The sequence below is a fragment of the Mesocricetus auratus genome, unplaced genomic scaffold (genome assembly GCF_017639785.1).
Source record: "Mesocricetus auratus isolate SY011 unplaced genomic scaffold, BCM_Maur_2.0 Super-Scaffold_100172, whole genome shotgun sequence".
In the NCBI taxonomy this organism is placed as follows: domain Eukaryota; kingdom Metazoa; phylum Chordata; class Mammalia; order Rodentia; family Cricetidae; genus Mesocricetus; species Mesocricetus auratus.
In genome coordinates, this window is record NW_024429253.1 from 80536 (window position 1) to 108338 (window position 27803).

Here is a 27803-nt window from a genome sequence, read left to right on the forward strand (position 1 = left end):
GTGGCTGCTGTGGGGCACTGCTTGTGCAGTCTGAAACCATTAAGGGCACATCAGATTTTACCAGCTCTTGCCCAGCACTCACTCCATCTCTCTAGAAGCGTTTCCACCTCCACAAGCAGCACTGACAAAGCATGAGCACAGAAGCAAATGCACTCTGGGTCTCCTTTCTTCATGGGTAGTACTTCTTCCCATCCTAGGTCATGTCAGCCATGTCATGTTCTGTGTCATATGTCTACTATGTCATTACACATCTTACGTCAGACTTCGACTGTCTCTTGCCTCTTGGCATCCTGACTGCGGTACCTTTTTTGACTTCTACCTCTTGTCATACCTGTCCTTTGAGTGGTAAAAAGGTCTTTTTAAAATGATAAATCAGATTTCATTCAAACACTTTTAAATACCAGTAGTATCTTTCCAACATGCCTACAGTGGAATCCAAGCTGTTTGGTATTTCTTTAGATGCTTGCGCTGCCTGCTTCTCTAACTCTGTCTATATTCCTGTCTTGCTAGATTCTTTTTTTTCCCTGTTTTTTCCAGATACGGTTTCTCTGTGTAGCCCTGGTTGTCCTGTAAGTTAGACATGCCTCCCAAGTGCTAGGGTTGAAGGTGCTTGCGGCCACTCCCAGCCCAGCCCTTCTTAGCTTCTTGAAGCCCACATGACCCCTATACCTGGATATACCAGCGTCTTTCCTCCTTTCGCTCCTTGTGCTTGCTCTCACTGCCTGCAGGGTGTTTGCCTGAGCTCTGTCTGTAGCCTTCTCCCTCACATCATGTTCCCATTCAGATGGTAGCCCTGAAGAAGAACTTTTATGGCTGTCCGATTTCCTCATTCTCTTTAGGTTTCCCCATTACTCACCAGCAACTGTTCGCTAGTTTACTTGCTTACTCTCTGTATTGTCCCTGAACTAGCTCCTGTGTGATGTTATCATAACTGGCTCACGATTTTCACCATATAGAATACATCCTAGACAAAATGGAAACCTGGTACACACAGTTCAAAAGAGTGGTGACACATGGTGCACTCACCAAGGTGGCCTGACAGGACTACTGCTACAAACTTGAGCTTGTTGCATGGTGCCCATCTTGAAGCCTTTGCCTTCCATTTCAGGCTAAGTCCCTTCAGCCTCCTGTCACAGAGAAACAGGGACATCAGTGGAAGGATTCAGACCCTGTGATGGCTGGCATTGGAGAAGAGGTGAGTTTGTTGCTTGAGATTGATTTTTCTGAGAGTAGCTCTGACAGGCAGACTGGAGTGGCCGTAAGTGCAGTTACCTACGTGGCCATCATTCCAACCTCAGGACTTGGCCTGGCGTCTGTACAGGTTTGTTCTGCAATGCTGGAAGCAGTATTGTTACTCCTGCCACTCAAAACCAGTTGTCTCTTGCTTCGCTCATGGTCCTCACAGATTGCACATTTCCAGAAAGAGCTAGAGGAGTTAAAGACCCGGACCTCCAAAGCCTGTTTCCAGGTTGGCACCTTGGAGGAGATGAAGACCCTGCGGACAGAATCTGATGACTTGCACACCTTCCTCTTCGAGATTAGAGAGGCCACAGAGGTTGGTGTCAGTGATTGTCTCTCCTGAGTAGAAGGGAGATTTTAAAAATTGTTCCGTTAGTCCAGAATACCACTGTGTTCTCTGAGGATTATCAGGGCATTTTACCTGCAAAAGCCTGAATTCAGGACTGTCAGAACTGAGCCTTAACAAAGCTATCCTAGCTGTCTGTGTCACTTTCCTCCTGTGTGACATGACATCATAGTTTCTGCATCTTTAACACGTACTAGGCACGTCATACAAATTGCTTATACTTGTTTATTTAACTAAGAATATTTTCAAATGTTTCTCTTATAGCATTGAGTTAAGACTTTTTTGGAGCATGTATTTGCTACTTAAAGTATTATTTCCTGTCACTCTGGTCACTGCATAATCCATCAGGCACTGTGCTTTCCCAAGATCGTCTCACAGTGTCCTCACGGTTTTCTTGCTTTGGTCATATTGTGACCCTCTCCATTATGCACCTTAAAGGGCAAGTGAGGTTTATAAATGATATTTTACATGTTTCTCCATTTCCTGTGTCTCCAGTCTTCCAGTCTTAAACAGCCTCTGGAGAGAGAAAACCCTCTGGGGGTGTTAGTGATGTCTTCATGGAGCAGGATCATGAATCCTGTCTGTGCTCTTCTTAGTGTCCATATTGTCAGTCATCAGAAGTGGACTTCTAAAACAGAGAAAGGGTAGTTTAAAAACAAAAACAGTAGGACGTGGAGAGATGAAGAGTCCCAGCTGCTCTTCCAGAGGATCTGGGTTCAATTCCTAGCACCTACATGGTAACTCCCAGCCACCTGTAACTCCAGTCCTAGAGTGTTTGACGCCCTCTCCTGGCCTCTTCAGGCACAGGTCCTCACCGTGGTATAAAAAGTCAAACACTTATACATACAAAGTTTAAAAATTAAGAAAAAAAATTTTAATGACTTTCAAGCAATGAATTTCTTTCAGAGTTTAGGATTTTTAGTTTACCCTATAGTCACTGAATCCAGAAACATGATAGCACATTTTTTACAACCCCCTCCTTCCCAACACAGAACAAACAAAAAGAAACTATAGGGGGAAAAATGGTTTTGTGCATGGGAACAATGAAATTTTTTAAGGTAACTAAAATAGTTGAGACTCTCTATCCTCCTGTGTGGAACAGGTTTTGTTTTTAGCAATAGCAATTGGATCTGTGCATCTATCTCTGCCTTTTCTAGTCTCTTCATGGAGACATAAGTACCCTGAAAACAACTCTGCTGGAGGGCTTTGCTGGTGTTGAAGAAGCCAGAGAACAAAACGGAAGAAACCATGACTCTGGGTATCTGCACCTGCTTTATAAAAGACCATTGGATCCCAAGAGTGAAGCTCAGCTCCAGGTATGTGAGACCCTTTCGACTATTGATAAGAATTCAGAAGTGACAGTGGCTGTGAGTCTGAGGTGTGGGCTTGGGTGATGTCTCCTTAGCTAGCTGCTGATTTTCTGCTAACAGCATACAATTATTTGTAGTTTGGTGGGTTTTTTTTGGGTGGGGGGGGTTCTTGAGACATGATTTCTCTATTTAACAGCCTTGGCTCTCCTGGAACTCACTTTGTAGACCAGGTTGTGTAAAGAGAAGCCTTCCCACCAGCCTGGTTCCAGCGCCACATCAGTCCCAAATAAACACACAGGAGGCTATATTAATTATGAAGCTGTTGGCCTTGCTTTTTCTTACTGGCTAGCACTGACTTAAGTATTTACCTCATAATTGTTAATCTAAGTATTTCTCTTACCGGAGCAAAGTTTCCGGGCTTCTTATCCCTATGGCAGTTACATCTTTTTTTTTTCTTTTTTTCTTTTTTTTTTGGTTTTTTGAAACAGGGTTTCTCTGTGGCTTTGGAGGCTGTCCTGGAACTCGCTCTGTAGACCAGGCTGGTCTCGAACTCACAGAGATCCGCCTGCCTCTGCCTCCCGAGTGCTGGGATTAAAGGCGTGCGCCACCAACGCCCGGCGGCAGTTACATCTTGACTTCCTGTGTTTCTCCTACCCAGAGTCCTCCTTGACTCCAAGTCCCACCTATCTTGCTTCCCTATTGGCCAACAGTGCTTTATTGACATAATCACAGGACTTCCCCCATCAAGTTTGGACTTGAACTCACAGACAGAATGCCACTGCTTCCCGAATGCTGGGGTTAAAGGCATGTGCCACCCAGCCATGAACTTACTTGTAGCAAAGAAAATGGTAGACTTTTTTTTTTTTTGTCAAGCAGCTGTGGTAGTTTTATTAAAGGAAAGCTTTCCTGGTTTACTTTTCACCAGTCTGTTCTGTCGTGGTTCCAGTAATGTCACAATCACCTGGATCAATGACAGCCAGTGAAAGGCATCATACTGACCTGCCCTTGTTGCTTGGCAGAATGCACTCAGGCAGTACTCTGGCCAGCCCAAAGTTCCATTAGTACAGTACACACACGCAGGTGCAAAGGACCCCATTGAAAGACAGACCCCACCCCCCCCCAGGGCTGGAGAGATGGCTCAGCCGTTAAAGGCTAGGCTCACAACCAAAAGTATAAAAGACAGACCCCCCACTCACTTATGCTCTCTTACCACTTTTACCCCCCTCCTCTCCACGCTCTCTCTCCCTCTTCTCATTTCTCATGTCTGTCCTGCCGCAGAAATAAACTATGGCTTGTGCTCCATTGTGTGGTCCTGCTCAGTCTCGACAGTGTGCGTGTTCTGTAGTGTTTCCACACGTGCCGTGCCCAATCCAGCGTTACTGCCACTGTAGTAGTGATGCACACCGTTTGTAGCCAATGTGGTGTAGTATTCTATTTCAGATTTCCTCAGAGTCCCTCCCAGGCAGTTGTTGGTGAGGAGAACCAATTTCACTCTGCCGTGGCTGCTCATCTTCAGAATCTGTTTGTATCCCAGCACGTACTTTCCACTTTTCATAGCAAGCTGGGGCCTAGAGTTGATTGATTCTAGGACTTTTTTGTCTTTGCGGCCACAATCTTCCTGCCTGAAGTGCGGAACAGCCCCCAACCTAGACTAGCTGCCAAGATGGCCAGGGAGTGAGAAAGGCTTAATTTAATTTTTAAAATTTTACATTAGGCTGGGCAGTGGTGGTGCACGCCTTTAATCCCAGCACTCGGGAGGTGGAGGCAGGCTGATCTCTGTGAGTTCGAGACCAGCCTGGTCTACAAGAGCTAGTTCCAAGACAGCCTCCAAAGCCATAGAGAAACCTTGTCTCAAAAAAAAAACAATTTTTTTAACTTTAAAAGTAGACTTTTTTGTTGCTTGTTTTTGTTTTTTTTTTCAAGACAGGGTTTCTCTGTAGCTTTGGAGGCTGTCTCGAACTCACAGAGATCCGCCCGCTTCTGGGTAAAGTCCTTCTTTAACATAAGAATCTATAAATCAAATCATGAATAATAGTACAGTGGCAGCCTGGCAGGTGGTCTGGTAGGTAGTTTTTAGATACTGTTTCCAGTCTCTGAAACCAGCTAGTAACTCTGTGGTGGCACATATCTCATACTCATCAGACAGAGGAAGGAGGGTGGTGCCTTTGAGGTCAGCCTGGGCTAATAAACAAAACCGGGAACAGAAAGCAGACTACAGTTGTTCTCAGTGTAAGAGCTGTTGGTTCCACAAGAGATTGCACTTCCTGAGCTAAGGACTGTGGCTGAGCTCCTGCTGGCTAGGAATAGCTCTGTGGGGCTCTGTCACCTGCTGTGCTCTGGCAGGGTCACAATTCTTGTTCACCTTAGTCTTCGTGTCTGCTTTAACTAGTTGGATTTTGTTTGCCTCAGTGCACTTGGGTCATCTTTCCCTTCCATTCATTGAGAATCCAGAGGGGCAATGTGTAGGTAGCCCTCATTCTCCTCACCTCAGACATGGGTCTGTGACTGTGGTGAGTCCCTCTTAAGCCTCAAGTCTCTGTTCTTAGTTTTCTATCCCGTGTCTGGAGATTTTCTGGTCCTGGAAGGTGAGAGAGTGGCCTCTTGTGGAGGTGACTCCCTGGAATCATTGGCGCTCTTCCTTCCCCTGTGGTGTTTCCTTGCAGGGCTGCGCTCAGACTGCAGTCCCACTGTAGGCATTTCTCTTCCAAGCCTCACAAGCCTTTCACCTCTGCCCCAGTTTCCTGGCCTAGAGGAAAGCATTCAGCTTCCATTCTGAGAACAGAAAAATGATCGCTTTTCATCGCACTGAATAGATAACGGCAGGAAATGTCACTGACACTTAACTACATACAAAGCAGCTTTGCCGTGACTGCCAGGGTTCATAAATAGTAAGGCTTACGCCCATGCTCTTAGCCACTGGGCTATAGCTGGGTAAGGGACAGTCAGGAAGATGGATGTAGATAGAATTTTCATGTGGCATATGTTCCCATGGGACCATAGATGAGAGCAAGGAAGTCACTGAGAAGTGCTGATTTTTGGAAGAAAGGACATCAGCTAGTGTGGACCCAAGGTCAGCACTGAGGTGGGCGAAGGAAAGCCTCCTGTAGTCATCAGATGCCTTTGAGGCTGCTGCTGCTCCCAGGACTCAGCCTGGCTCTTTTTTTCTGTTTAATGCTTATCCAAGAGTATTTGTGAAATGCATTTCAGCATAGTCAGATCTGAGATGCACTGACTTATCCGGGGGCTGCTCAGTGTCTGTACACTTACTTGATTGAATGCTTCAGCTTTGCTTTAATTTTTGAGAGTCAGACTACATAGCCATGAAGGTTAACTATTCCCCCAGCTGAAAGAATGCTACTCCAGGCTTAATAGCTGGTAAGAACTATAGTGGAGGTGCAGACATGCTGCTCAGATGTGGGTGGTCTGTGTGGTCTGTGCTGTGAATAGTGAGGGTCAGAGTTATTTCCGGAACCAATTGTTGAATCATCTTGTCCACTTTACAGTTCACTCCATGATGGAAAAGAACTGAATGTGTGCACAGTGAGCAAGTGCAGCAGGCGTCTCTGCCTGTCCCACCCCTCCCCCGGCACCCAGAATGAAGTGGGTGAATCGGTTCCCCAGGCCCAAGGCTACCACACCCATTCTCTTTCCCTTTCTGTATACTACTGTAGAAATGAAATGCCCATTTTCCTTTTTATTAATGGTTTGTATTTAATGGTTATAGTAGAACCTAATGTTTCCTCCTTGTTCATACAGTTCTCAATATTGAAATATTTCAAAATTGTTTTTACTGCTTTAATGCATCTTACCCCCAGCTGCCAGAAATGAATCATTTTCCTTTTATTTTTTTCTTGTAGGAAATCCGTCGTCTTCATCAGTATGTGAAGTTTGCTGTCCAGGATGTAAATGATGTTTTAGACCTGGAGTGGGATCGGCATCTGGAACAGAAGAAAAGACAGAGGTGAGTGGGATGTGTTGTTGCCCCCGCCTTTTGTAGGAGTACAGGTAGAAACCTCACAGGTGCACCTCCTCCTGCTCAGTTTTCATTTCTAAAAGTTTTATTTACAAAAGCACCAAATGATGGTGTTTGTAATTTATATAAACCAATTCATATCACATCATTTCAGAATGATAAAAATGTGAATTTCATTAAGACTGAGGATGTAGCTCAGTGATAAAGCAGTTGACTGCTAAGTGTATGTGCCTATGTTCAATCCCTAGCATAACAGAAAAATGCAAGCATCAAGAAAGTATATAAAGGCTGGAGAGATGGCTCAGTGGTAAAGAACATTGGCTGCTCTTCCAGAGGCCTGGAGTTGGAGTTCAATTCCCAGCAACCACATGGTGGTTCACAGCCATCTATAGTGGGATCCAATTCCCTCTTCTGGCATGTAGGCAGGCATACATGAAGATGGAGTGTTCATATACATAAATAAATTTAAATTTTTTCTTAAAAAAGAAGGTACATAAAATACTATGTAGTCATTGAGATGGGGGAGAGATGCCCACGCCTTAAACCCAGCACTTAGGAGGCAGAGACAAGCAATCTCTGAGTTCAAGGCCAGCCTTCTTTACAGAGTGAGTTGCAGGGCAGCCAGGGCTAAGCAATGAAATCCTGTCTTGAAAAACAAACAAAAATACTTTGTAGCCCCTGAATAGCATGTTCTCAGAAATTCATTAAATGTTTTTTTTAATTAATTTTTATTTTAATGCACTGGTGCTTTGCCATGGGTGTCAGGTTCCCTGGAACTGGAATTACAGACAGTTGTGAGCTGCCATGTGGGTGCTAGGAATTGAACCAAGATCCTCAGAAAAAGCAGTCAGTGCTCTTAACCACTGAGCCATCTCTCTAGCCCCTCAGTAAATGCTTTAATCTTGTATCATATGTATAAAATAATTGAAAAACATTTCAGATGACTTCAGTGGAAAGATTCAAATGTGGGAAAGAGGGAGCAGAACTGTGGTAGATTCACAGCCATAGCCACAATATTTGATTAAGAGAATCTCCTTGGTCATGGGGGAGGGCCCTGTCCCAAATGACGTGACAGACTTTCATGATCCACATGGAAGGCCTCACTCACCCCACCCCCGGGAGTGAGGGGGCCAATAGGGTGCATGGCTGGGAGGGGGAACTGGGATTGATATGTAAAATAAGATTGTTTCTAATTTAAAAATTTATGAAAGAAAAAAAAAAGAGGATCTCCTTGGGGCTGACAAGGGTGGATGGCTCAGTGGTTAAGAATGCTTGCCACTCTTCCGGGAGACCTGAATTCAGTTTCCAGCACCCACTTTGGGTACCTTGTAGCTGCTTGTAGCTCCAGTTTCAGGGAGTCTGACCTTCTTGTCATAGGCCCCGAATGTCCATGGTGCCCATAAATACATTGTGGCATACATGCGCACACCCATACACACATATGAAATAGGTAAATAACCCTTAGAAAACACAGAGAAATCCCCTTGTGCATTTGTCAGTCTTCCAAGTTGTCTTTTTGAGAAAATATTTGCTTCTTCTAGGATGGCTGCAACACTTGGCATTCCTCCTGCCTCAGTCTTCCAAGGACTGGGAGTGTAAGCATGAGCACTTTTAGCTTTGAGAAAAAAACTCTAGTTCATGTAGCTAGTTAAAAGGATTTGACAAGGGGCTGGAGAGATGACTTAGAGGTTTAGAGCACTGGCTGCTCTTCCAGAGGTCCCAAGTTCAGTTCCCAGCAACCACGGGTAGCTCACAGTCATCTGTAATGAGATCTGGTGCCCTCTTCTGGCCTGCAGGGACACATGCAGACAGAACACTGTACATAATAAATAAATAAACTTTTATCTAAAAAAATAAAAGAATTTAACAAGTGATGGTGAAAAAAGAGGAAGAGTTTGCAGCCTCGTTGCCTGTCCTTGTCTGCTTTGTGATTATATTTTGTGGAGAGAATAGACTTCATAATGCTGAGAGCAAGGAATTAATCACAGAAATTTGAGTATGTCAAGTTCTTAAAAATGTTGGCTTTTTGATATACTTAACTAGTGATTAACCCAGTATGGAAAGAAAAACTGGTGTGATTTGTTATAAAGCTGTGGGATCATGGAGCTTTTTCTTATGACAGTGGGTGTCTTGTCAGGGACAAGCCTGGTGTGTGTATAGTTTAGTAAGCAGAAGTAAGTAAATGTCACTATGCTGTGTAGAGTAAGCTAAAAAGGACCCTCATCTTAGAGCAGAGGGCTGGGGTGGCAGATGGAGTTCTCCCCAACTCTGCCCAGGGAGGTTTTTGTGGACTGGAATCCTTGCCCCCGTGGGTGTTTGGACCCTTTAGAGAGATCATAGCTCACTCTACTTTCCCATGAGAAGGTGTCTACTCTGCTTTCTAGCTGTGTTCCTCTTTGCTTACTAAATAGGCTTTCTGCCACAGTGGGGGTGCACACCATTAATCCCAACACTCGGGAAGCAGAGGCAGGTGGATCTATGTGAGTTTGAGGCCAGGGCTACACAGCGAAACCCTGTCTCAAAACAACAACACAAAAGTAGTCTCTGCAAAACTGCACACACTGACAGAAGCAGCTTCCCTTACCGTGACAGTCCTGTGCACTGCCAACTCACTGCGCTGTTCCGCTCCCTTCTGCAGCGTCAAGTACCAGGCATGCTCTCTGTTTCTTGGCACTTGTCCATTTCCAGCCCCTCTCTAAATCGTACCTTATGCTAACTAGAAAGTACTGGTGCTCTGTCATTCACTTGACTGCCGTGTTCTCCTCAGTGGTTCTGAGAAAAGGAAATAAAACTGCAAGTTTTCATTCTGTGATGAGTTATGTGGTGATAGACAGATGGACAGACAGACAAGGAAACCAGGTGACTTGTACCTCATAGGACCACCCATTTTTCTTTTATTTACATATTTTTCCTCAAGTTAATAGAAACATTTTAGCAATGCTTAAAGGTTTATGACAAAAAAACTAAAGAATCTGACCTTAGACCTGCCGTCCAGCAGCAACCACTCATCTGTTTCATTCTTTGAGGGAAACGATCTCCCAGCTGCCAACACCTGTAATATCTCCATCAGCTTGCACACATTTCCAGGGAGCCTGGATAGAAATGGGTCCCAAATGGACAGCTACAGAGGTTTGCCCATGTCGTTGGTTCCTGTCTCCCTGTCACTGTGCTCTTACCCCATACTTATAGCATTGCCCAGTTTGTACTGTAGTCTGCCACAGGCCCCCCTCATTCTGTCTTGCCCTGTTCCCCGCTTCAGTCCCTCTTACCTCATGAGAGTCTCATGTGCCTGGTCTTCCTATTTTCTTGTCAGCTGGTGGTTCTCTACTTTATTATTTTTCCTTGTTAGAATTGCAGCCTCGTGTGTTGTGGTTTAGAAGGAAGCCTGTTGGGTGAAGCCTTTTCCTTGCCAGCCGCTTTGGTTTTCCCCCCCGCCAGTTGTCTGGGCTCTGCCGCGTTGCAGTCCCCAAATAAACACACAGGAGGCTATATTAATTATGAAGCCTTTTCCTTGCCAGTTGTACGTACACACCTTTCAGTCGGTAGCAGAGCCTCTTAAAAGAACCTTGCTGGTTTTTTGTTTGTTTGTTTTGTTTTTTGCGCGTATGCTGAGTCAGGAAGACTCCCTTAAACGAGCCGTGTGAGTCTCTGCTTGTCACTAGCAAAACAGCCCACCTGAGAAAAATGCTGCTCCCAAGAAGCTCTGCTTCTCTCCTTTTATTTCTAAAATTCCTTTTAAGCTTTTGTCATTCTGCGAGGAAATTCAATCCCACTCCTGACAATCAGAAGCCATTTGTATCTAATTCTTTTCCTTATTGCCTGCAGGCGTTTGCTTGTGCCAGAACGAGAGACACTTTTCAACACACTAGCCAACAACCGGGAGATCATCAACCAACAGAGGAAGAGGTTGAATCACCTGGTGGACAGTCTGCAGCAGCTCCGTCTCTATAACCAGACCCCCCCATGGAATCTGCCCTCAACACTCTCAACTCAGAGCAGCACTCACAGGTGTGCAAGAGCCTGCTGGAGAGTGGGAAGAGTTGCCTGGAGAGCACATGGGCTTGTGCGGCTGCACTTGAAAACGGTTGCAGTCTGTCGCCTGTGCTGTCCTGGTTAGGTTTTACAAGACCTCTGACCTTTGGTTCCTTTGAAAGTAGGGGTGACAGTGCCCGCCTTCAGCATGGGTATAGGCTTAAATCTATAATGCACAGAGTACTGTGCCTGGTGACGTAGGTAGGTGCTCAGCAGGCCACCTGTTTCCAGAGTAGCACTGAGGCAGTTTTATAGCTGATGGCTGATAGGGTTACATTTTCTAACTTCCTTAGAAGCCCAGATTTGCCATTCTGCTCTAGTGTAGAGCTGTGGTAGATTCTTGCCGTTATCTAGTTTATCCTGAACTTACCCTCATGGTGTCATGTTTCTGCTTTAGCCATGTGTAATTTTCTTGTCCTTTCTGCCAAGGCAGCCAGTATTAGGCTCAGTGCGGGATAATGCAGTGCTGAATGTTAGCTTTCTGCCTGTGTGTTTCTGCCTGTGTGTTGTGGGGCAGCTCTTCCTGTATCAAGTGCTCTAATCTCTTGGGCTTAGATATTGAGAAGAGTGTATGCCATATATCCTCAGCCTTCTTGTGGTTGGTGTGGATGTAACACTCCCTGTTTCAGTTTTGACAGTGACCTTGAAAGCCTGCTAAAAACAACCGTTGAATCTCACACCAAGCCCTCTTCCAGAGTGCAAGGTAAATGCTCCCCCCAACCTCCAACATAGCTTGTTATCTAACCTGGATTTTTAAAGCTAAACGTTAGCATTTATGGGTTGGTGATTTTTTTTTTCCAGCTAAACTGTCCCCCGCTAAACAGGCCCAACTGAGGAACTTCTTAGCCAAAAGGAAGACCCCACCAGTGAGGTCCACTGCTCCAGGTAAAGAGAGCTTGTCCTGAAGTTTTCGATTTTAGCTGTGTAGTGCTTGGGCACTGGTAAGTGGCCCAGTGAATAAAGGCGCATGATGTCTGCCAACCTGAAGACCTGAGTCCAGTCTCTAGGACTCAGATTGTGAGAGGAAAGAGCTGACTTCTATGTCTTTGACCTCTACATGGCCACTGTGTTTCGCGCTCATATGCTGCACACCACAGTGAGTAAATGTCATATGTGCTTTCAAACTTGCCGAAAAGCAGGTATATAAGAAGTGAAAGATTGGCCGGGCGTTGGTGGCGCACGCCTTTAATCCCAGCACTCGGGAGGCAGAGGCAGGCGGATCTCTGTGAGTTCGAGGCCAGCCTGGTCTACAGAGCTAGTTCCAGGACAACTTCCAAAACAATACAGAGAAACCCTGTCTCAAAAAACCAAAAAAAAAAAAAAAAAAAAAAAAAAAAAGTGAAAGATTGTTTACATTTTTATCTAAAATTCTTGATTCTTTTTTTTCTTTCAGTGCTGGGCATAAAACGCAGAACGTAGCACATGCCAGGGCCTCTACCAATACCACTGAGCTGCATCCTTTCCTTAATTTTTTTCTCCTTTTTTAAAAATAGGGTTTCATATAGCTCAAACTAGCCTGAAACTCATGCTGTGTGTTTCATTTTCCAAAGCTAAGATAACATTGTGCCATTTCCTTGGTGACCTCCAACACAGTGTGTTTTTCAATCTCTGTCATGTTAGTCCTTTTCTCTAGGAGCTGTTACCTCCCTACCACCACCACCACCACCACAGTGTTTCTCTGTGTAACAACCCTGGCTGTCACTGAACTCACTCTGTAGACCAGGCTGACCTCAAACTCACAGAGATCCACCTGCCTCTGTTTTCTAATGCTGGGATCAAAGGCATGAGCCACCACACCCAGCTTAGAGCTGCTTCTTAACTCTCTACAGATTTCACCAGATGCTTTTCCTTGGCTACCTCTTCTCAGGCCACCATTTGTGGGGGAAGGAAGATGTAAGCACGCATTTGTGCACTCATGAGCATGCCGAATACACAGCCAGAGGACGTTGGTCTTTTCTGTCACTCTGTCTTACTCCCTTGAGACAAGGTCTCTCAACTGGAGCTAGGCAGCTCCATTGATCCTTCCATCTCTGCCTCTCCTCTAGTGACAAGGTTATAGGTCCCCATAGCCATGCCTGCTTTCCCATAGGTCCTCATGTTTACACTACATGTACTGTTGGCTCCTGAGCCGTCTCCTAGCTCTGTTAGGCCACCATTTCTATTGCAGGTCCTCATTCTAAGGCTTCACCAAACTATCCCACTTGTGCCTTCTGGGTCTGTGGGAAAAAACACCTTGGAAAGGAAAGGGTTTACTTCATCTTACAATCTGTCATCTGGGGAAGGCAGGGAAGGGGCTCAAGGCAGGGCTGTGGAGGCAGGAATGATGCAGAGGCTGTGGAGGACTGGTGTTTCCTGGCGTCTCCTCGTCCCTGGCTCAGCCTGCTTCCTTACAGCACCCTACCGTCAGCAGGTGGTGACCCCACTCACGGTCATCCACCAAGAAAGTGTCCACAGGCTTGCCTGCAGGCCAGCCCTCTGGAGCATTTTCTCAGTTGAGGATCCCTCTTCACTCATACTTCCAGCTTATGTCAAGTTGTCAGAAAAAGCAAACAAAACAGCTCAGCCAGGACAGACACCAATGCCTGTTGTCTGCAGCTGACATCTCTATCACCAGACTCCTCAGAAACCTGTCTCTACTTGTGTTGGTGCTCTTTGAACATGGGCCTGATGCTGACTAGGACACATCCTTGTCTTAGGAAGCCAGCACACACTTACCCAATCTGGTTACTCCTGCTTGTTGCCAGGAGAGGACATCAAACACCGTTACTCACAGATCTGATGATATCTTTATGATTGAGTCCTTAGACATGAGGGTTGTGTGATTGTTTATTCAGCGGATGTGATGGCCTACCTTGGTTCCAGACGGTTTTGAATGAGGTAACAAGGTCTGACCACTCAGAGTGTGAATAAAGAAGATAAACATTGCTACGGCTGCGGCAGTATACTTGTTAATAACACACATGCTAGGGAGGATAACTCGGGATATGGAAGCTTGGTTTGTTTTGGAGATAGGGTCTCATATAGTCCAGAGTGGCTTTCAGCTCTGTGTAGTGGAAGATGGCAGTGAACTTATGAACTCTGAGCAGTGCTCATTATGAACAATGAACTCTATCTCTACCTCCTAAATGCTAGGATTCCAGGCATTGCCACCACACACAGTTTACATATACTTTTTTTGTTTAGTTTTTTGAGACAGAGTTTCTCTGTGTAGCCCTAGCTGCTCTAGAACCATCTCTATAGACCAAGTTGGCCTCTTAACTCAGAGATCCGCCTGCCTCTGCCTCCCAAGTGCTGGGATTAAAGGTGTGCACCACCACTGCCCAGCTACATATAATCTTTTTAAATTTTTTAAAGTTATAATGTAATACACAAAAAAATACAGAAAACAAAAATAAATATGTAGCCTCTACTGAAGTTAAACAGACCCATGGGGGCCAGAGTGATGGCCTAGCAGTTAAGAGCATTGACTGGTCTTCTAGAGGGCCTGGGTTCAACTCCCAGAATCTACGTTACAGTTGGCAATTCTAACTCCAATTCCAGGTGATCTGACACCCTCACACAGCCATTCATACAGGCAAAACACCAGCACACTTAAATAAATGTTAAGTTTTTCTAAAATACAAAGAGAGAATGTGTCCGCTTATTAGAGAGCCCTGTCGTGGAGCTTAAAGAGAAGGCCTGCTCTTCCTGTGCCGCCCTGAGTTCTCATCCCCAGCACACAGAAAAAGAGGAGTGCTTGCCTGTGCCTGTAACCCCAGCAGTCCCAGCATTAGGGTGGAAACAGGCCAATCCCTAGATGTCTCTGAGTAATAAAGTAGGAAGTGGTAGAGGAAATGTCCTGTTCCAGCCTCTACATGCATGCTTGCGCACGCGTGCACACAAATCTCTCCTGCACCCACCACATTTGCTCTTCTTCTTTTTTTATTAATTTGTTTTTTTACATTCCAACCCCAGTTCCCCCTCCCTCCTGTCCTCCCATTCCCTTCACCCCTTCCTTCATCCCATCTGCTCCTCAGAGAGGGTAAGGCCTGCCCTGGAAGTCTACTAAGTCTGTCCCATCATCTCGTTGAGGCAGGACCAAGGCGCCTCTCCACCCCACACCCCTGTGTCTAGGCTGGGCAAGGTATCTCTCCATATAGAATGGGCTCCACTAAGTCAGTGTGTGCATTGGTGTTAGAGTTGGACCCACTGCCAGTGGCCTCATATATTGTCCCAGTCACACCACTGTCACCTATATTAAGGGAGTCTAGTTTTGTCTCATGCAGGTTCCCCATTTGTCTGACCTGAGTCATTGATCTGTCACTAGCTCAGGTCAGCTGATTCTGTGGGTTTCCCATCATGGTCTTGACTCCTTTGTTCATATTGTCATCCCTCCCCCCTCCAGTACACTATAGCATAATTGCTTTTAGGACTATTTGGTACTGAGGATCAAACTCAGGCTGCACACATTAGTCAAGTGTTTTATGACTGAACCCACACCCGACCCGGTTGCCTTTTTTGTTTTTCCTGAACTATTTAGTGAGACAACAGGGTAACAATGGGGGTTTTTGTGTTAGTTTCCTTTATGTGCTGCAACAACTCGCCACAAACTTAGTGGCTCATAATAGCACTGCTGCTGCAGCTTGTGCAGGCAGGTTCAGGCACTGTGTGGCTCAGCTGGGTCCTCTGCTAGGGCAGAGGCTGGACTCCAGGTGTTGGCTGAGCTGCTCTGTTGGAGTTTTGATAAAGGTGCACTTCCAAGTACTTTGAGGTCACAGTCCCTCAGAACTGCAGTATGAGGTCTTCGTCCCCTTTGTTGGTGTTCCTTAGAATTTAAGAATACAGCTTTAATTTTTTCATTGTTGATCGTATTACTGTATGTCTTGAGAAGGTAACATTGTTAAATGTACAAAGGCCATAAAAATAATAGCTTTGCCGTATTACACAGATAAATTAATTCAGCTGATCAGTTGACTTCCCCAGGGCCCCACTGAACAACTTTCAGTCAGAAATGGAAGACATGGGGATCTACATTCTTGACATTGAATCATAACAGTACCAAGTCATTGCAGAAAATAAACTTTTAACATTTCAAATCCTGACATCATATACTTAGATGGAGTTTCTAAGTGGCCCACCACATAGTTGTTTGCCTCAAAATACTTGATAACAGTGTGGTCCAGATTGTAAAGTCTGCTGTCCATTGAATATTTGAAATGTGCATCTGAAAAATATAACTTTCTGTTTCTTTACACTTAATTTATTTTTATTTATTTGTTTGTTTGTTTATTTTGAGGCTGGGTCTCCCTTTGTAGTTCTTGCTGACCTGGAAATATATAGACCAGACTGGCCTTGATCTCACACAGATGCGCCTGCCTCTCCCTCCTGATTGCCACCACACAGCTGTAGTTAACTACTTTACGTAGCCTTAGTGGCTAGCAGGCAGCAGGGCCTTGGCATGTGGCACTGGTTTTCAGTTGCTTCTGTTGTGTCACACTTAGACTGGGACATTAAGATCTTGTAGCGTGATCTGCCTACAGGACAGACAAGCAATATCGGAAGACTGCTACTTTGAATACCTTTGAATACATTTTGTTTTTCCAGTGTACATTAATAACACCTGTTCTGAAGTTCGAGGTAGATGTTGGCATAAGACATGACTCCCCAGTATAAAGAAGGAAAAGCAGAGAAGGCCAGAGTTAAGTTCCATGCTGAGAATCACTGGGCTCATTTTGTTGTGTTTGAGACACTCAGACTGAGGTCATTCCCACCCTGATAGCCTGTTTTAGTTGTTCTGAGGTTACCGTTGGAAAGCCGTGGTGATGTGTGACTCTTAAGCCCTGCCCTATGATCTTACCTGTTTTCTCGCCCACACCTCTTTTCCACTAGCATTGATTCTGTCTCTTTCTCAATCTTTTATGTGATAGTTATCTGTCCCTGACCTTGAAGCTTATCGTCCAAAGTCCCCACTGAGCAAAGACCCCAACCCATCACTCACATTCATCAGTAGCTATTTCCACCTTAAGTAAAAAATAATAAAAATGCTTTACAAGTTGGATCTGTCTCTTAACAGTGAAATGACACAATTTTTGTGTTTGCTTTGTCTATTGTTTTCTGATGGGGCTTCTGTAGCCAGCCTGTCTCGGTCAGCCTTCCTGTCTCAGAGATATTATGAAGACTTAGATGAAGCCATCTCCACATCCTCCATCTGTCAGCCCCTGGAGGGAGAAGATGCCCGGTCTCCCTGCAAAGAGGAGGAAGCTGTGGTCCAGGTCCATAGGCATGCTCCTGTGGTCCGCACGCCTTCTATCCAACCCAGTCTCCTGCCCCAGGCAATGCCTTTTGCTAAGCCTCATCTGTTTCATAGTTCTTCACCTGCTGTGATGAGCTCCTCAGGTAAGTCAGCCACTAAAACTGACCGTGGGCCGCGGGCTGTTGTTAGTCATTCACCAAGGCTGTCTACATTGTGTGTTCATTGCCTTTGTGTCAGAGTGACTTCTAGCAGAGACACAGAGTGTGTGAGGTACTGGAACAAATCCATTTTACAGAACAGCTGTCATCCCCATTAGGTCCTAACTACTGAAGGGACTCACCAAGTTTTAGTCTTATTTAGATCACTGAGAGTCCCACTCATTTCTGCTAATAGCAAAAACTAGGAGATGGTGTGGTTGGTAAGGCCACAGTGGAATAAAAGACAGAGATTGCATCAGTAACAGCTTGACTCTGGTATCCACTTTGTTTTGTTACAACAGGCCTTTATCAGAAGTAAAGGAGAGGGATATGTCCCTCAGTGTAAAGCAGCATCCATACTCATGTCCTCCCAAAGTCAGCAGCCCTATGGCACAGAGCTCACCAGCTACAGTATCCCATGTTACAGTCGCTCACTGAGGCCATCTGCATTGTGTGTTCACTGCTGCAGGGCAGTGTCAGGGCTTTGTGTCGTGGTGGCTTCTAGCAGAGTCACAGTACTGGAACAAATCCATTTTACAAGAAATCAAGCTCTGTATTGCTCTAAATGTTCTCTTGTAGTGCTTAAGAATTTTTAATTTTAGCATTTTCCCCATTGCCTAACAGAATTTACCATTTTTAACTTTTCTGTGTTCCTTTCAATGACCCCATTTTTCTGATAATTTTTCTTTTCCCCTTAGTCTCTACATCAGCCAGCAAAGTTATTCCTCCAGGAGCCGACAGCACGATGCTGGCAACCAAAACTGTTAAGCATGGTGCACCAGGTCCTTCCCACACTGTCGCAGCTTCCCAGGCGGCAGCAGCTGCAGCCATGAGACGGCAGATGGCCAATCAGGTGCCAGGTAAGGACTGTTGCCCCACTCCTAGCAAAGTGACTGTAAGGTGTCCAAGTCACAGGTGTGGGCTTTGGGGTGGACAACAGCTGACTCTTGCTGCTCCTTAGTATAGAGGCCTTCATCCTGTGAGTAGATCTCCCAGGAGCCAGAGACTAGGTCTCAAGTTTTTTCCTTTAAAGGGGAGGTAGCACATGTGACACATTTAGTTTCATGGGAAATTGGTGGGTTTTGATGCTGATAATTCCCACTTTTGATTAGTGATCTCTGCTTGATTAGTGGTCCTATCTTGATCTTGGAAATCAGGCCACCTAATATCATTAGAGCAATATTTTAAGGATCCCAGCCACTGGGAGGGTGGCTGTAGTATGCCTGCTTGTGTTCCAGTAGTAAGAGAGTTGGTAGAGAAAGTTACCCAAGCTGTACATACCAGAGCTCAGCCTTCACAGATGCGCCATTCTGTGCTGATGTCACCTGGGCAGGAGTTAACAGCAGTCTAGGGCTTGGACTCAGGGATAGTTATCACTGCTCGTCAGCTTGGCAAACCAGTGGCTCTCAGTCAGAGGCTGTTCCTCTTTCCACCTGACCTAGACGATTGGCAGGAGTGCTGCCTGGGGATGTTAAGGAAGAATCTTAAAACACAAAGCCCCCACATAAGGAAGGGTTACCTATTCCCAATGTGAAGTGCCAGGGCTGAAAACGGTTAGTGCCAAATATTGTCACTTAAGGAAACTCAAATAAAGAGACATGGTGGTTTCATATAGAGAAAACAGAATTATGAGCCAGTGCTCATACCTGTAATCCTAGCACTCAGAGGCTGAAGTAGGCAGATTGTCCCGAGTCTGCAGCCAATCTGAGCTATATAGTGAACTTGGGGTCTGCATGGGCTACAGAGTGCAACCCTGTCTCAAAAAAAATACAGTGGGGCCTGGAGAGATGGCTCAGCACTGACTACTCTTCCAGAGGACCTGGGTTCAATTCCCAGCACTCACATGCAGTTCAGAATTGTTTGTAATTCCAAGATCTGACACCTTCACACAGACATACATGCAGGCAAAACACTAACGAACATAAAATAAAAATAATTTTTAAAAAAGGTAAAAACCACTAAACAGCAATAAGTCAAATTTAAATATAGCCTTAAGATACTTAAAATAAATAATAAAAAGTAAAGACAGGATAACTCTTTAAGGTGCATTTAAGCTTTCAGAACACATAGTTCTTTGATGATCTCTTTATTATATGTGCAGATGGGATGAAGTCCATCAGATGACTTATAAAGTTAAGACCTGTCAGGATTTAGATGGTGTGCTGTGCAAGAAATGCTCTGACCTTCACTGTCTCTTGGAGCAAGTTCTAAAGATGGGGACACTTTCAAATGTGAAGGTGAATTGTGTGCAGTTTAGGTAGCATTTTCGCAGCTCTTCTCCAGGCTGCCTGGGGTTTGCCCAGGAGCCCAGAGTGTCATGAAGGGTTATAAACTATGGTGGAAAGTTAAGACAGAAGTAAAAAGCCAGAGGTGGTGGTGCACACCTTTAATCCCAGCACTTGGGAGGCAGAGGCAGGAGGATATTTGTGAGTTTGAGACCTTGTCTCAAAAGAAAAAAAACCCAAAAACATAATAAAGCTGATGAGGTAAAAACAAATAGGCCCATGTCAGATATATGTATTTGAGGCCGCTTGGCCTCCCCCAGCATTCTTTTCCAAGCTCTGTTTTCTACTTTGCTCACGGTTTAAGCCCCGATGCCAATAAAGAGCTGTACTGCTTTAGGCCTGTCACATCACAAGCCTGTGGGAAAAGGGGACAGATGAACAAGTAGCAGCAGCCCTGAACTAACTGAAGGCTGTTAGTCCTCTGCATGGTGCCATCCCTTTCAAGATGAGCCAACAGTGTGGCAGGTACCTGGGTTCTGCTGCAGGAAGTGGCCAGGGAATTGTCCCTCTGTGCCAGTGGGTTTTATTAGATGGCATCAAGTCCTTCTAATACGGGTCAGCTGGGTGTTCTGTTGCCCACACTGCTGAGTAGATTTGGTTGCTGTCTGCTCAGAGTTATATCCTGGGTATTCATTTCTGCAGGCTTTTTAGTCTTTTACAGGAATTAATGTGTTCCCTCTCTTCCTTGTTTACATAGCTGTGAGCACTCTCACCGAATCAACTTTGAAGAATGTTCCTCAAGTGGTAAACGTACAGGAACTGAAGAGTAGCCCTGCAGCCCCGTCTGTGGCCCTGGGGTATGTCAGCTCTTTGTGTGTTCCTCCCACCGCTTGCTGTCGTGGAGCCGCTTTGTCTCAAGGGAACACTGCTGTCGTGTGTAGCTTTTCTCCCTGTGGAGGAAGGGGCAGCCACAACCAAGGTTTTGGGAAGATGGGCTTTTTGCCTTGCCAAGAATTGGCTGCAATTCACAGCCTGTGGTCTAAACACTTTGCAAAATTGCATGGGCATCCTCTAAGCTATTAGTCAGGTGTGAAGTTTGATACATCCCCCCCCTTTGTTTTTCTTCTTCTTCTTCTTTTTTTTTTTTTTTTTTTTTTTTGTATTCTCGGGGTTGCAAAATTGACATTTCAGTTCTAGTGACTATTGTGTAATGATGGTGACGTGGAGGTCGGCGGTGCCTCGCCCAGCATTTGCATTCTTTTAATTTAACTTGTCTTCCTCCAGAAGGAACAGTATTTGAGAAGTGAGCAGAACTTCTGCTTTTCCTTCATGCTGTTTTGGACAAGATCCTTGCCAGAGGTCACTTGGCTTTGGTCTTCTCCAGGACTCAGGGTGCATGGTGTGTGTGTGTGTGTGTGTGTGTGTGTGTGTGTGTGTGTGTGTGTGTGTGTGTGTGTGTGTGTGTGTGTGTGTGTCTGTGTGTCTGTGTGTCTGTGTGTCTGTGTGTGTGTGTGTGTGTGTGAAGGTGAAGATTCTCTCCCCCTCCCTCTCAAGTCTCATAGCCCAGGCTGACCTTGAACTCAGTATGTTGCTGAGGATGACCCTGAATTCCTGACACTACCTTTCAAGTGCTCTGGTGTCTTTCTTTATTCACTGATAACATGGTGTGCTATTTTACTTTTTAAATTTAAATTTTCTTTATTGATAAAGAGTTCATTAGCAGCTAGAAAAGGTCACTGTTTCAACCACTGAACAGAAAGTTCAGTGCTTAGAAGCAGTACACACTCACATAGCTGTTTGGCACTATTTGCATGCTGTCAGGAAAGAAGTCCTCATTTAAACCTGGATTCTTAACTACTCTAAAGACTTGTTTTTAGCTAATGTCACAGTCATGTTGTCTTACATAGGGTCATAGTTTTCCACAGTGGTCTGGGTAAGTTAGATTCAGGAGACCATGAAGCGCCTGCTGCATCTTGCTGTGACTGTCCTGAGAGCTGTTGGCCATTCTTCTTGTGGTTACATATCATGATCATTTTAACACAGCAGACACTGAGCACTTCATTAACAAGCTTGCCAGTATGAAACTCTTTATGGTTTCTATACAATGATTTTTTGCAGTATAGCATTTCTTGCTCACTTTGTGTCCCAGTTTGTTACATTAGCTTCTTAAACTCTAGGCACTGTTCATGCATCTGATCATTTTTGCTGTCTGGTTCTGAATAATTCGGGATTGTTGAAAAACAATTTTTTGTTTAGTGAAGCAAATTAGCTAGTTATTCTTCTCACATTTCTGCATTTCCAAATCTGACTACTACCTGTTATTGGTTGGAAAGCGAGCCTGAACTACACATAGCAAGATGTCTCAGGAAAGAGACAGCAGCAGGCATAGGGGGAGAGAAGGAAACTAACAGTTGGTTCAGTCTTCTGCATTGACTGGTTTTCTTTTCTTTTGAGACACACTCAGAATTGCCTGGCTGGCTGTCTTGCAACATCGTGTGTGGTCTAGGCTTAGCTTGAACCTACAGTACTGCTCCTGTCCCCCCCCCCCCAATCCCAGCTTACATTTCTTCTTGTGATTTTCTGACTGATTTGTGATTACTGGTTTTGCGGCCTTAGTATATATTTCTTTTTCTAGATTCATGGCAAGGAAAGACTTGTTTAAGGCAGCTCTTGATAGCCTCTCACATTCTGTACTTGAGTATTTGAGTAGTGTTTAGTTTTGGTTGGCTCATTGATGATAACTCCATTGGGCTAGAGTATTCAGTTTATCTCAGCCCAGTGCTGTTTCTCCCTCCTGTGTGCTGTATTTCTGCCTGTCTCACACCCTATGGTGCATCATTATAAACAGCTGGCTGTCTTGTAAATGGATTTCTTATTTACATTTTTTGTTTGTTCACTTTTTGAGATGGTCTCGCTGTGGTCCTAACTGGTCTTGAACTCACAGAGATCTACTTTGCCTCTCTCACGAGAAACTACAGTTCCTTTGAGGAGATATTTGGAAAGTGCATTGTCTTCAGAAACACGAGGCTCAGCAAAAAGGACAATAGCTGATGGGTGTGTGTCCATGGGCAGGTTTCAGGAATGTCTCAGTAGGTTTGGACTCTATGAAATCAGTGGTTCCCAACCTTCCTAATACTGTGACCTTTTAATACAGTTACTCATGTTGTGGTTACCCCAACCATAAAATTATTTTCATCGCTACTCTATAACTGTAATTTTGCTACTGTTATGAACCATAATGTAAATATTTTCTGATTGTCTTAGGTGACCCCTGTGAAATTGTCATTCAACCTGCCAAGTCACAACCCACAGATTGAGTAGCTGTATTAAACAAAAGTAGCATGCACTTGCCCTGGTGATCCACACTTTAATCCCAGCCCTTGGGAAACAGATGTGGTCCAATCTCAGTTCAAGGACAGCCTGGTTTACAGAGTGAGTTCTAGAACAGCCAGGACTACACAGAGAAACCCTGCCTCTTAAAATACATACATACATACATACAATAGCATTTTCATTAATTTCTCTTTTTTCTTTTAGGTTTGTTGTTGTTTCTTTGATAAGCTGTCCTCTTCACTTGCCCCGCTTTCAAATGAATACCACAAGTTTTATTATTCATTACATAACTCGGTAGCAAGTAGTTTGGTTCTGCCCCATCGTATTTATTCAAAGATATGCTAATAATTAAATTTTTCTTAAAAAGAAAAAGACATGTGTCTCATGCTTTAGGCCATTTAAGCTGTTGAAATAGATGAAAGAATGAGTCATTTTTGACCCTTTCCCAACAGTGGATAGAGTATTTACCATAAAGAAAGGGCCTGCAAAACACTGGAATGCCTCACAACAGCTCTGGTTCTCATTGTGCCATTTTTTGCTCTGGTCCTGTGATGGTTGTTTCCTTTTTTAGATGGTATGTGTGTTTGTGATCATGTGTGTGTGTGTGTGTGTGTGTGTGTGTGTGTGTGTGTGTGTGTGTGTGTGTGTGTGTTGCATGCATATATGCGTGTGTGTACATCATGCATGTGACTGATGCCAGTATAGGCCAGAAGGTATTGTATTTCCTAGAATTAGTTACAGACAATGGCAGTGAACTGCCATGTGTATGCTGGGAATTGAAGCTAGGTGCTTGACAAGTGCTCTTAGCTGCAGAGCCGACCCCCAGCCCAGTTGTTTGAGGACAGAGTGCACAAGTGATGTCAGATCTTGCTGGAAGCAGAATAAAGTTACCCAAAATATGGCATTTCTGAGCCTGGTTTTCCCATGTATTCTCATGATCATTTCTAGCTGTGTGTGTCCTTTATCTGGCACTGCTGTGTTCATTTCTGAGCATATCCATTTGGGAGTGTGCTGTTGTTTGCGTTGGCCTCTTTGAGTTTATGGTAGAGATCTCTTGGAGCAGGTTTATGGGCAGGTCTATTAGCTGCTAGTGCCAAACAGCATTTCTCCACAGAGGTGTCACATGGCAGATGTGCTAGTCCTGTGCCTCCTGGTTTTGTGTTTGGGGATTTGGGATGCCCAGGAGACCTGGAGCATGTCAACAGAACAAGTGAATAGAACAAGAACTGAATGCAGCTGAGCTTCCTGCTCTAATGTACCGTCAGGTTGTCACTCAATGTTAGGTATAAAGATTTTCCAATATTTTCCAAGATTTGGATAAATTGCTGTTTTTAATCTTCTTTTCTACTTTTACATAAAAGAGGCTCATTTCCCTGTGGGTCCCTGAGCTCGAACTGTATCTGTGAGTGAGTTGTCTGAGTCCACCCTGGGGTCATGGGTCCCTGAGCTCGAACTGTATCTGTGAGTGAATTGTCTGAGTCCACCCTGGGGTCGTGGGTCCCTGAGCTCGAACTGTATCTGTGAGTGAGTTGTCTGAGTCCACCCTGGGGTCGTGGGTCCAGCAGTCTCACCAACCCATCCCTCTCTCTGGTGGAGCTGAGCAGAGTCCAGGGTAGGCATGGCACCCAAGGACCTATGCAGTGCAATGTCTCAGGGGGCACTTTTGCAGCTTCTTTTGTTCTGACAGAATCATCATGGGGGTTTGTTTCATTGAAAATGAGTCTGTTTTTCTTTTCCAGTCTAATCAAGTCAGGGAAGTCTCTCTGTTGTTCCCACAGAGAATCCAGACAGACTGTAAAGACTAAGCTATTTGCTGATGTTTCTCGATGAAGTGTGATCTTATCTTCCCTCTTTAAATTCTTTTTTTTTTTTTTAAGACAGGGTTTCTCTCTGTGTCCTGGAACTGGCTCTGTAGACCAGGCTGGTCTTGAACTCAGAGATCCTTCTGCTTCTGCCTCGAGAGTGCCAGGATTAAAAGCAAGCACCACCACTGCCTGGCATCAAATTAATTTTTGGCTGGGCATTGGTGGCGCACGCCTTTAATCCCAGCACTCGGGAGGCAGAGGCAGGCGGATCTCTGTGAGTTCGAGGCCAGCCTGGTCTACAAAGTGAGTTCCAGGACAGCCTCCAAAGCTACAGAGAAACCCTGTCTCGGAAAACCAAAAAAAAAAAATTTAATTTTTGGTGGAAAGTTATTAATATTCTCCCCCAAATCTGAAAAGTGTTCTAAAAAACAGATCTTACAACTACAAATACTACTATACATTCCAATTAAGTAGCTTTAGGCTGAGGACAAAGAAATTGAAGAACTTTCCGTAAATGCTAAGGACTGTGTCTGTGATTGCACTGATGTTGGAGTCTTCCAATGCTGTCACTAGCTAGGGAATGAAGCAGTGCTTCCCTGAGTACAGTGTTTAGGGTTGGGAAGGTGTCTTGGAAATTGGGTGTACATTCATAGAGTAGCCAAGATGCAGGCTGGACTGGAGCAGCAGTGCGCTGGAATCCCCCATGGCTGCTGTGCAAGCATCCAGTCTCTCAGAGCACCTTTGTTGTATGCGCAACTGATCATTTATGCCCCACAGATCCCCTTGAACATCTTTCTTTTTTCAGGCTTGAAAAAGAGAATCGGAACTTCCCCAAATGGTCTAAAACTAGGGAGGCAGGAAGGAAGAATGCCAGTTGTCCCAATAAGAACAACATCTATTTGGAAATGATTACAAATTGTTTCATGGAATTGTAGAAAGGAAAAAGCTAACAAGGTCATTGTTTCAGATTTTATGATTGAAAACATAGATTTCATTTAAAAACCATTTCTTCAACAAAATGTCTGAAAGTCTATACTCTGCCCTAGAGTGTTTTCTTGTGTTGAACAGGGAACCAGCTGGGGGTGAGCCCTATCCCTCAAGCAGATCCCTTGTGTGTCTTTCAGTTCTTCAGTGCCGCACTCAACAGCCAAAGCACCCCATGCAGTGTTGGCCCCGGTGGCTGCCAGCCAAGCTAAGCAGGTATCTTACTGATGAGCTCTTCAGCGTTCGTGCATGTTGTCTCTGTAGCTGAAGGTCACTTTATGACTCAACTCCACTTAAATGAATGGGATTCTTAAAAGGACTCTTACTTCTTTTCCATAATCCTTGACATGGCTAAACAAGTCTTCACAAACCATTGACTGTCTGCTCTAGGTAGAGACTATATGCCAATAGAATGCTTTTGAATGAGGTGTTTTAATTTGCAGGGATATTTTTGTTGTCGTTTTTGTTTATTTGTTTAACTATCTCCGTTCATGCAGCTGACTGGTATAGTGTGTGTTTAGATGGGTTCCTTTTGAGGCAGTCTCGGTCTGCTGAGTCATGTGGGCTCCTCCAGTCAGTAACTGGTAGGAAGGAACAGCCGGGACCCCAAGCTGACTGGCTTCTCTGCCTTTTCCTTCTCCACTGCACTGTTTAGAGTCTGTGTTGGGCATGGGTTGTCTGACTGGGCTTTTAGAGTAAATAGCTTTAGGCTGAGGACAAAGAAATTGAAGAACTTTCCGTAAATGCTAAGGACTGTTTGCACTCTTTCAGTGTCTAGCTTTTGACTTTTCACTGATTATAAATAGTTAAACAGTGCAAAAGAAAAGAATAGAGAAAGGTGGGGGTAGGAGGAGACTTAGAAGGGAAACCAAGCTGTCTCTGGAACGTTCCCTGCAGTCTTAGTTTCTCTCAGATCTGTCTTGGATGAGCAGCTTCAGATTGCACTAGAAACCAGAGTTTGAGACTGTGCCTTCACAACTGCCCATTGTGAGCTCCCAACACCATCTTGTTCCTTCATTTGCCTCTGTTCTTCATGAGGGATGATAGAGTTAAGTAATACACCTTGGCAGGGGAGGACAGAGGTGCTGTAGGTGGAAAGCCAACATGGTTTTCCTGCTCGCTCTGTTTAAGTCCATTAGTTGCTGGGACTGTTTTCCTCATTTGCCCATTCATTCTTCTACCAATTATTCAAGTGCTGTTTATGTGCAAACACTATGCTCAGCACTGAGATGTCATCTTTGAGCCACACAGGTATCTCCAGTTTGATGTTATAGGTGATTGACTTAAAACATTTATTATTTTTGCTTTCCTCCTTTTTTTGGTAACTAAGCTTAATTCAAGTATTTGTGCTTGCTTAGTTTATGTTTTTGCATTTCCATTTTACATGGTCATTTATTCCAAGGATGGTTAACAGTTTAACACAAACATTTTTCTTGTGTTCTGTACAGGGCTCTCTGATAAATTCCTTCAAGCCGTCAGGGACCACACCAGCATCCTGTCAATTGTCCTCTGGAGATAAAGCTGCAGGTAAGTCTGCATGTTCATTATATGAGAATGAAGCTGAAAGATGTTCCTGATCGTTCTTTGTGCAGATCGCAGAACCAGCAGGCAGGAGGCAAGAACAGATGCTGTATTCCCAAGGTGTTGGCTATGAGGGATTGCAAGGATGTTAAGCTCTTTTAACAGTTTCTGAAATTTGGAGTTGATTTTGAAAGACTTTACACTCAACACATAGAAAACTTTTGATGTTCTTTTTCTAAAAGAAGCAATAGCAATGTCTTCATGCCCCGCTGCATGATCGTTGTTTAGATTGTTAGACTGTTCCCTCTTAAAAGGAAAAGAGTCACATGCTTACAGGTTATAAACTACTCTTTCTTTCCTGTCCTGTCCTGTCCTTTCTCCCTCATTCCCCTTCTTTCCTTTCCCCTTTCCCTTGCCCTCTCCTCCCTCTTTTCACTTCCTTCCTCACCTCCAGGGAGTCTCATGTTGCTCAGGCATGACACATCACACTTAATGTGTAGCCTAAGATGATGATCTTGCTTCTGCCTCCCCAGTGCCACTGTGCCTGGTTTTATATAGTGCAGACCTTTCTGTGTGCTAGGGAAGCACTCTTCAGCTGAGCTACAT

The 27803-nt window shown here is 44.6% G+C and overlaps 1 protein-coding gene across 2 annotated transcripts in view; it reads left to right on the forward strand.

Moving 5' to 3' along the window:
- The window catches only part of Nup214 (nucleoporin 214), an 82327-nt gene that overhangs the window by 25010 nt on the left and 29514 nt on the right, over positions 1 to 27803 (forward strand). For both annotated transcript variants that reach the window (XM_013126431.3, XM_021223885.2), the window contains exons 15-26: positions 1109 to 1195; positions 1406 to 1555; positions 2743 to 2901; positions 6753 to 6856; positions 10694 to 10876; positions 11530 to 11603; positions 11702 to 11785; positions 17012 to 17275; positions 18028 to 18189; positions 20312 to 20411; positions 25817 to 25892; positions 27125 to 27203. In XM_013126431.3, the coding sequence (XP_012981885.1) occupies positions 1109 to 1195; positions 1406 to 1555; positions 2743 to 2901; positions 6753 to 6856; positions 10694 to 10876; positions 11530 to 11603; positions 11702 to 11785; positions 17012 to 17275; positions 18028 to 18189; positions 20312 to 20411; positions 25817 to 25892; positions 27125 to 27203 (1522 nt within the window). The remainder of the gene's footprint in view (positions 1 to 1108; positions 1196 to 1405; positions 1556 to 2742; positions 2902 to 6752; positions 6857 to 10693; positions 10877 to 11529; positions 11604 to 11701; positions 11786 to 17011; positions 17276 to 18027; positions 18190 to 20311; positions 20412 to 25816; positions 25893 to 27124; positions 27204 to 27803) is intronic.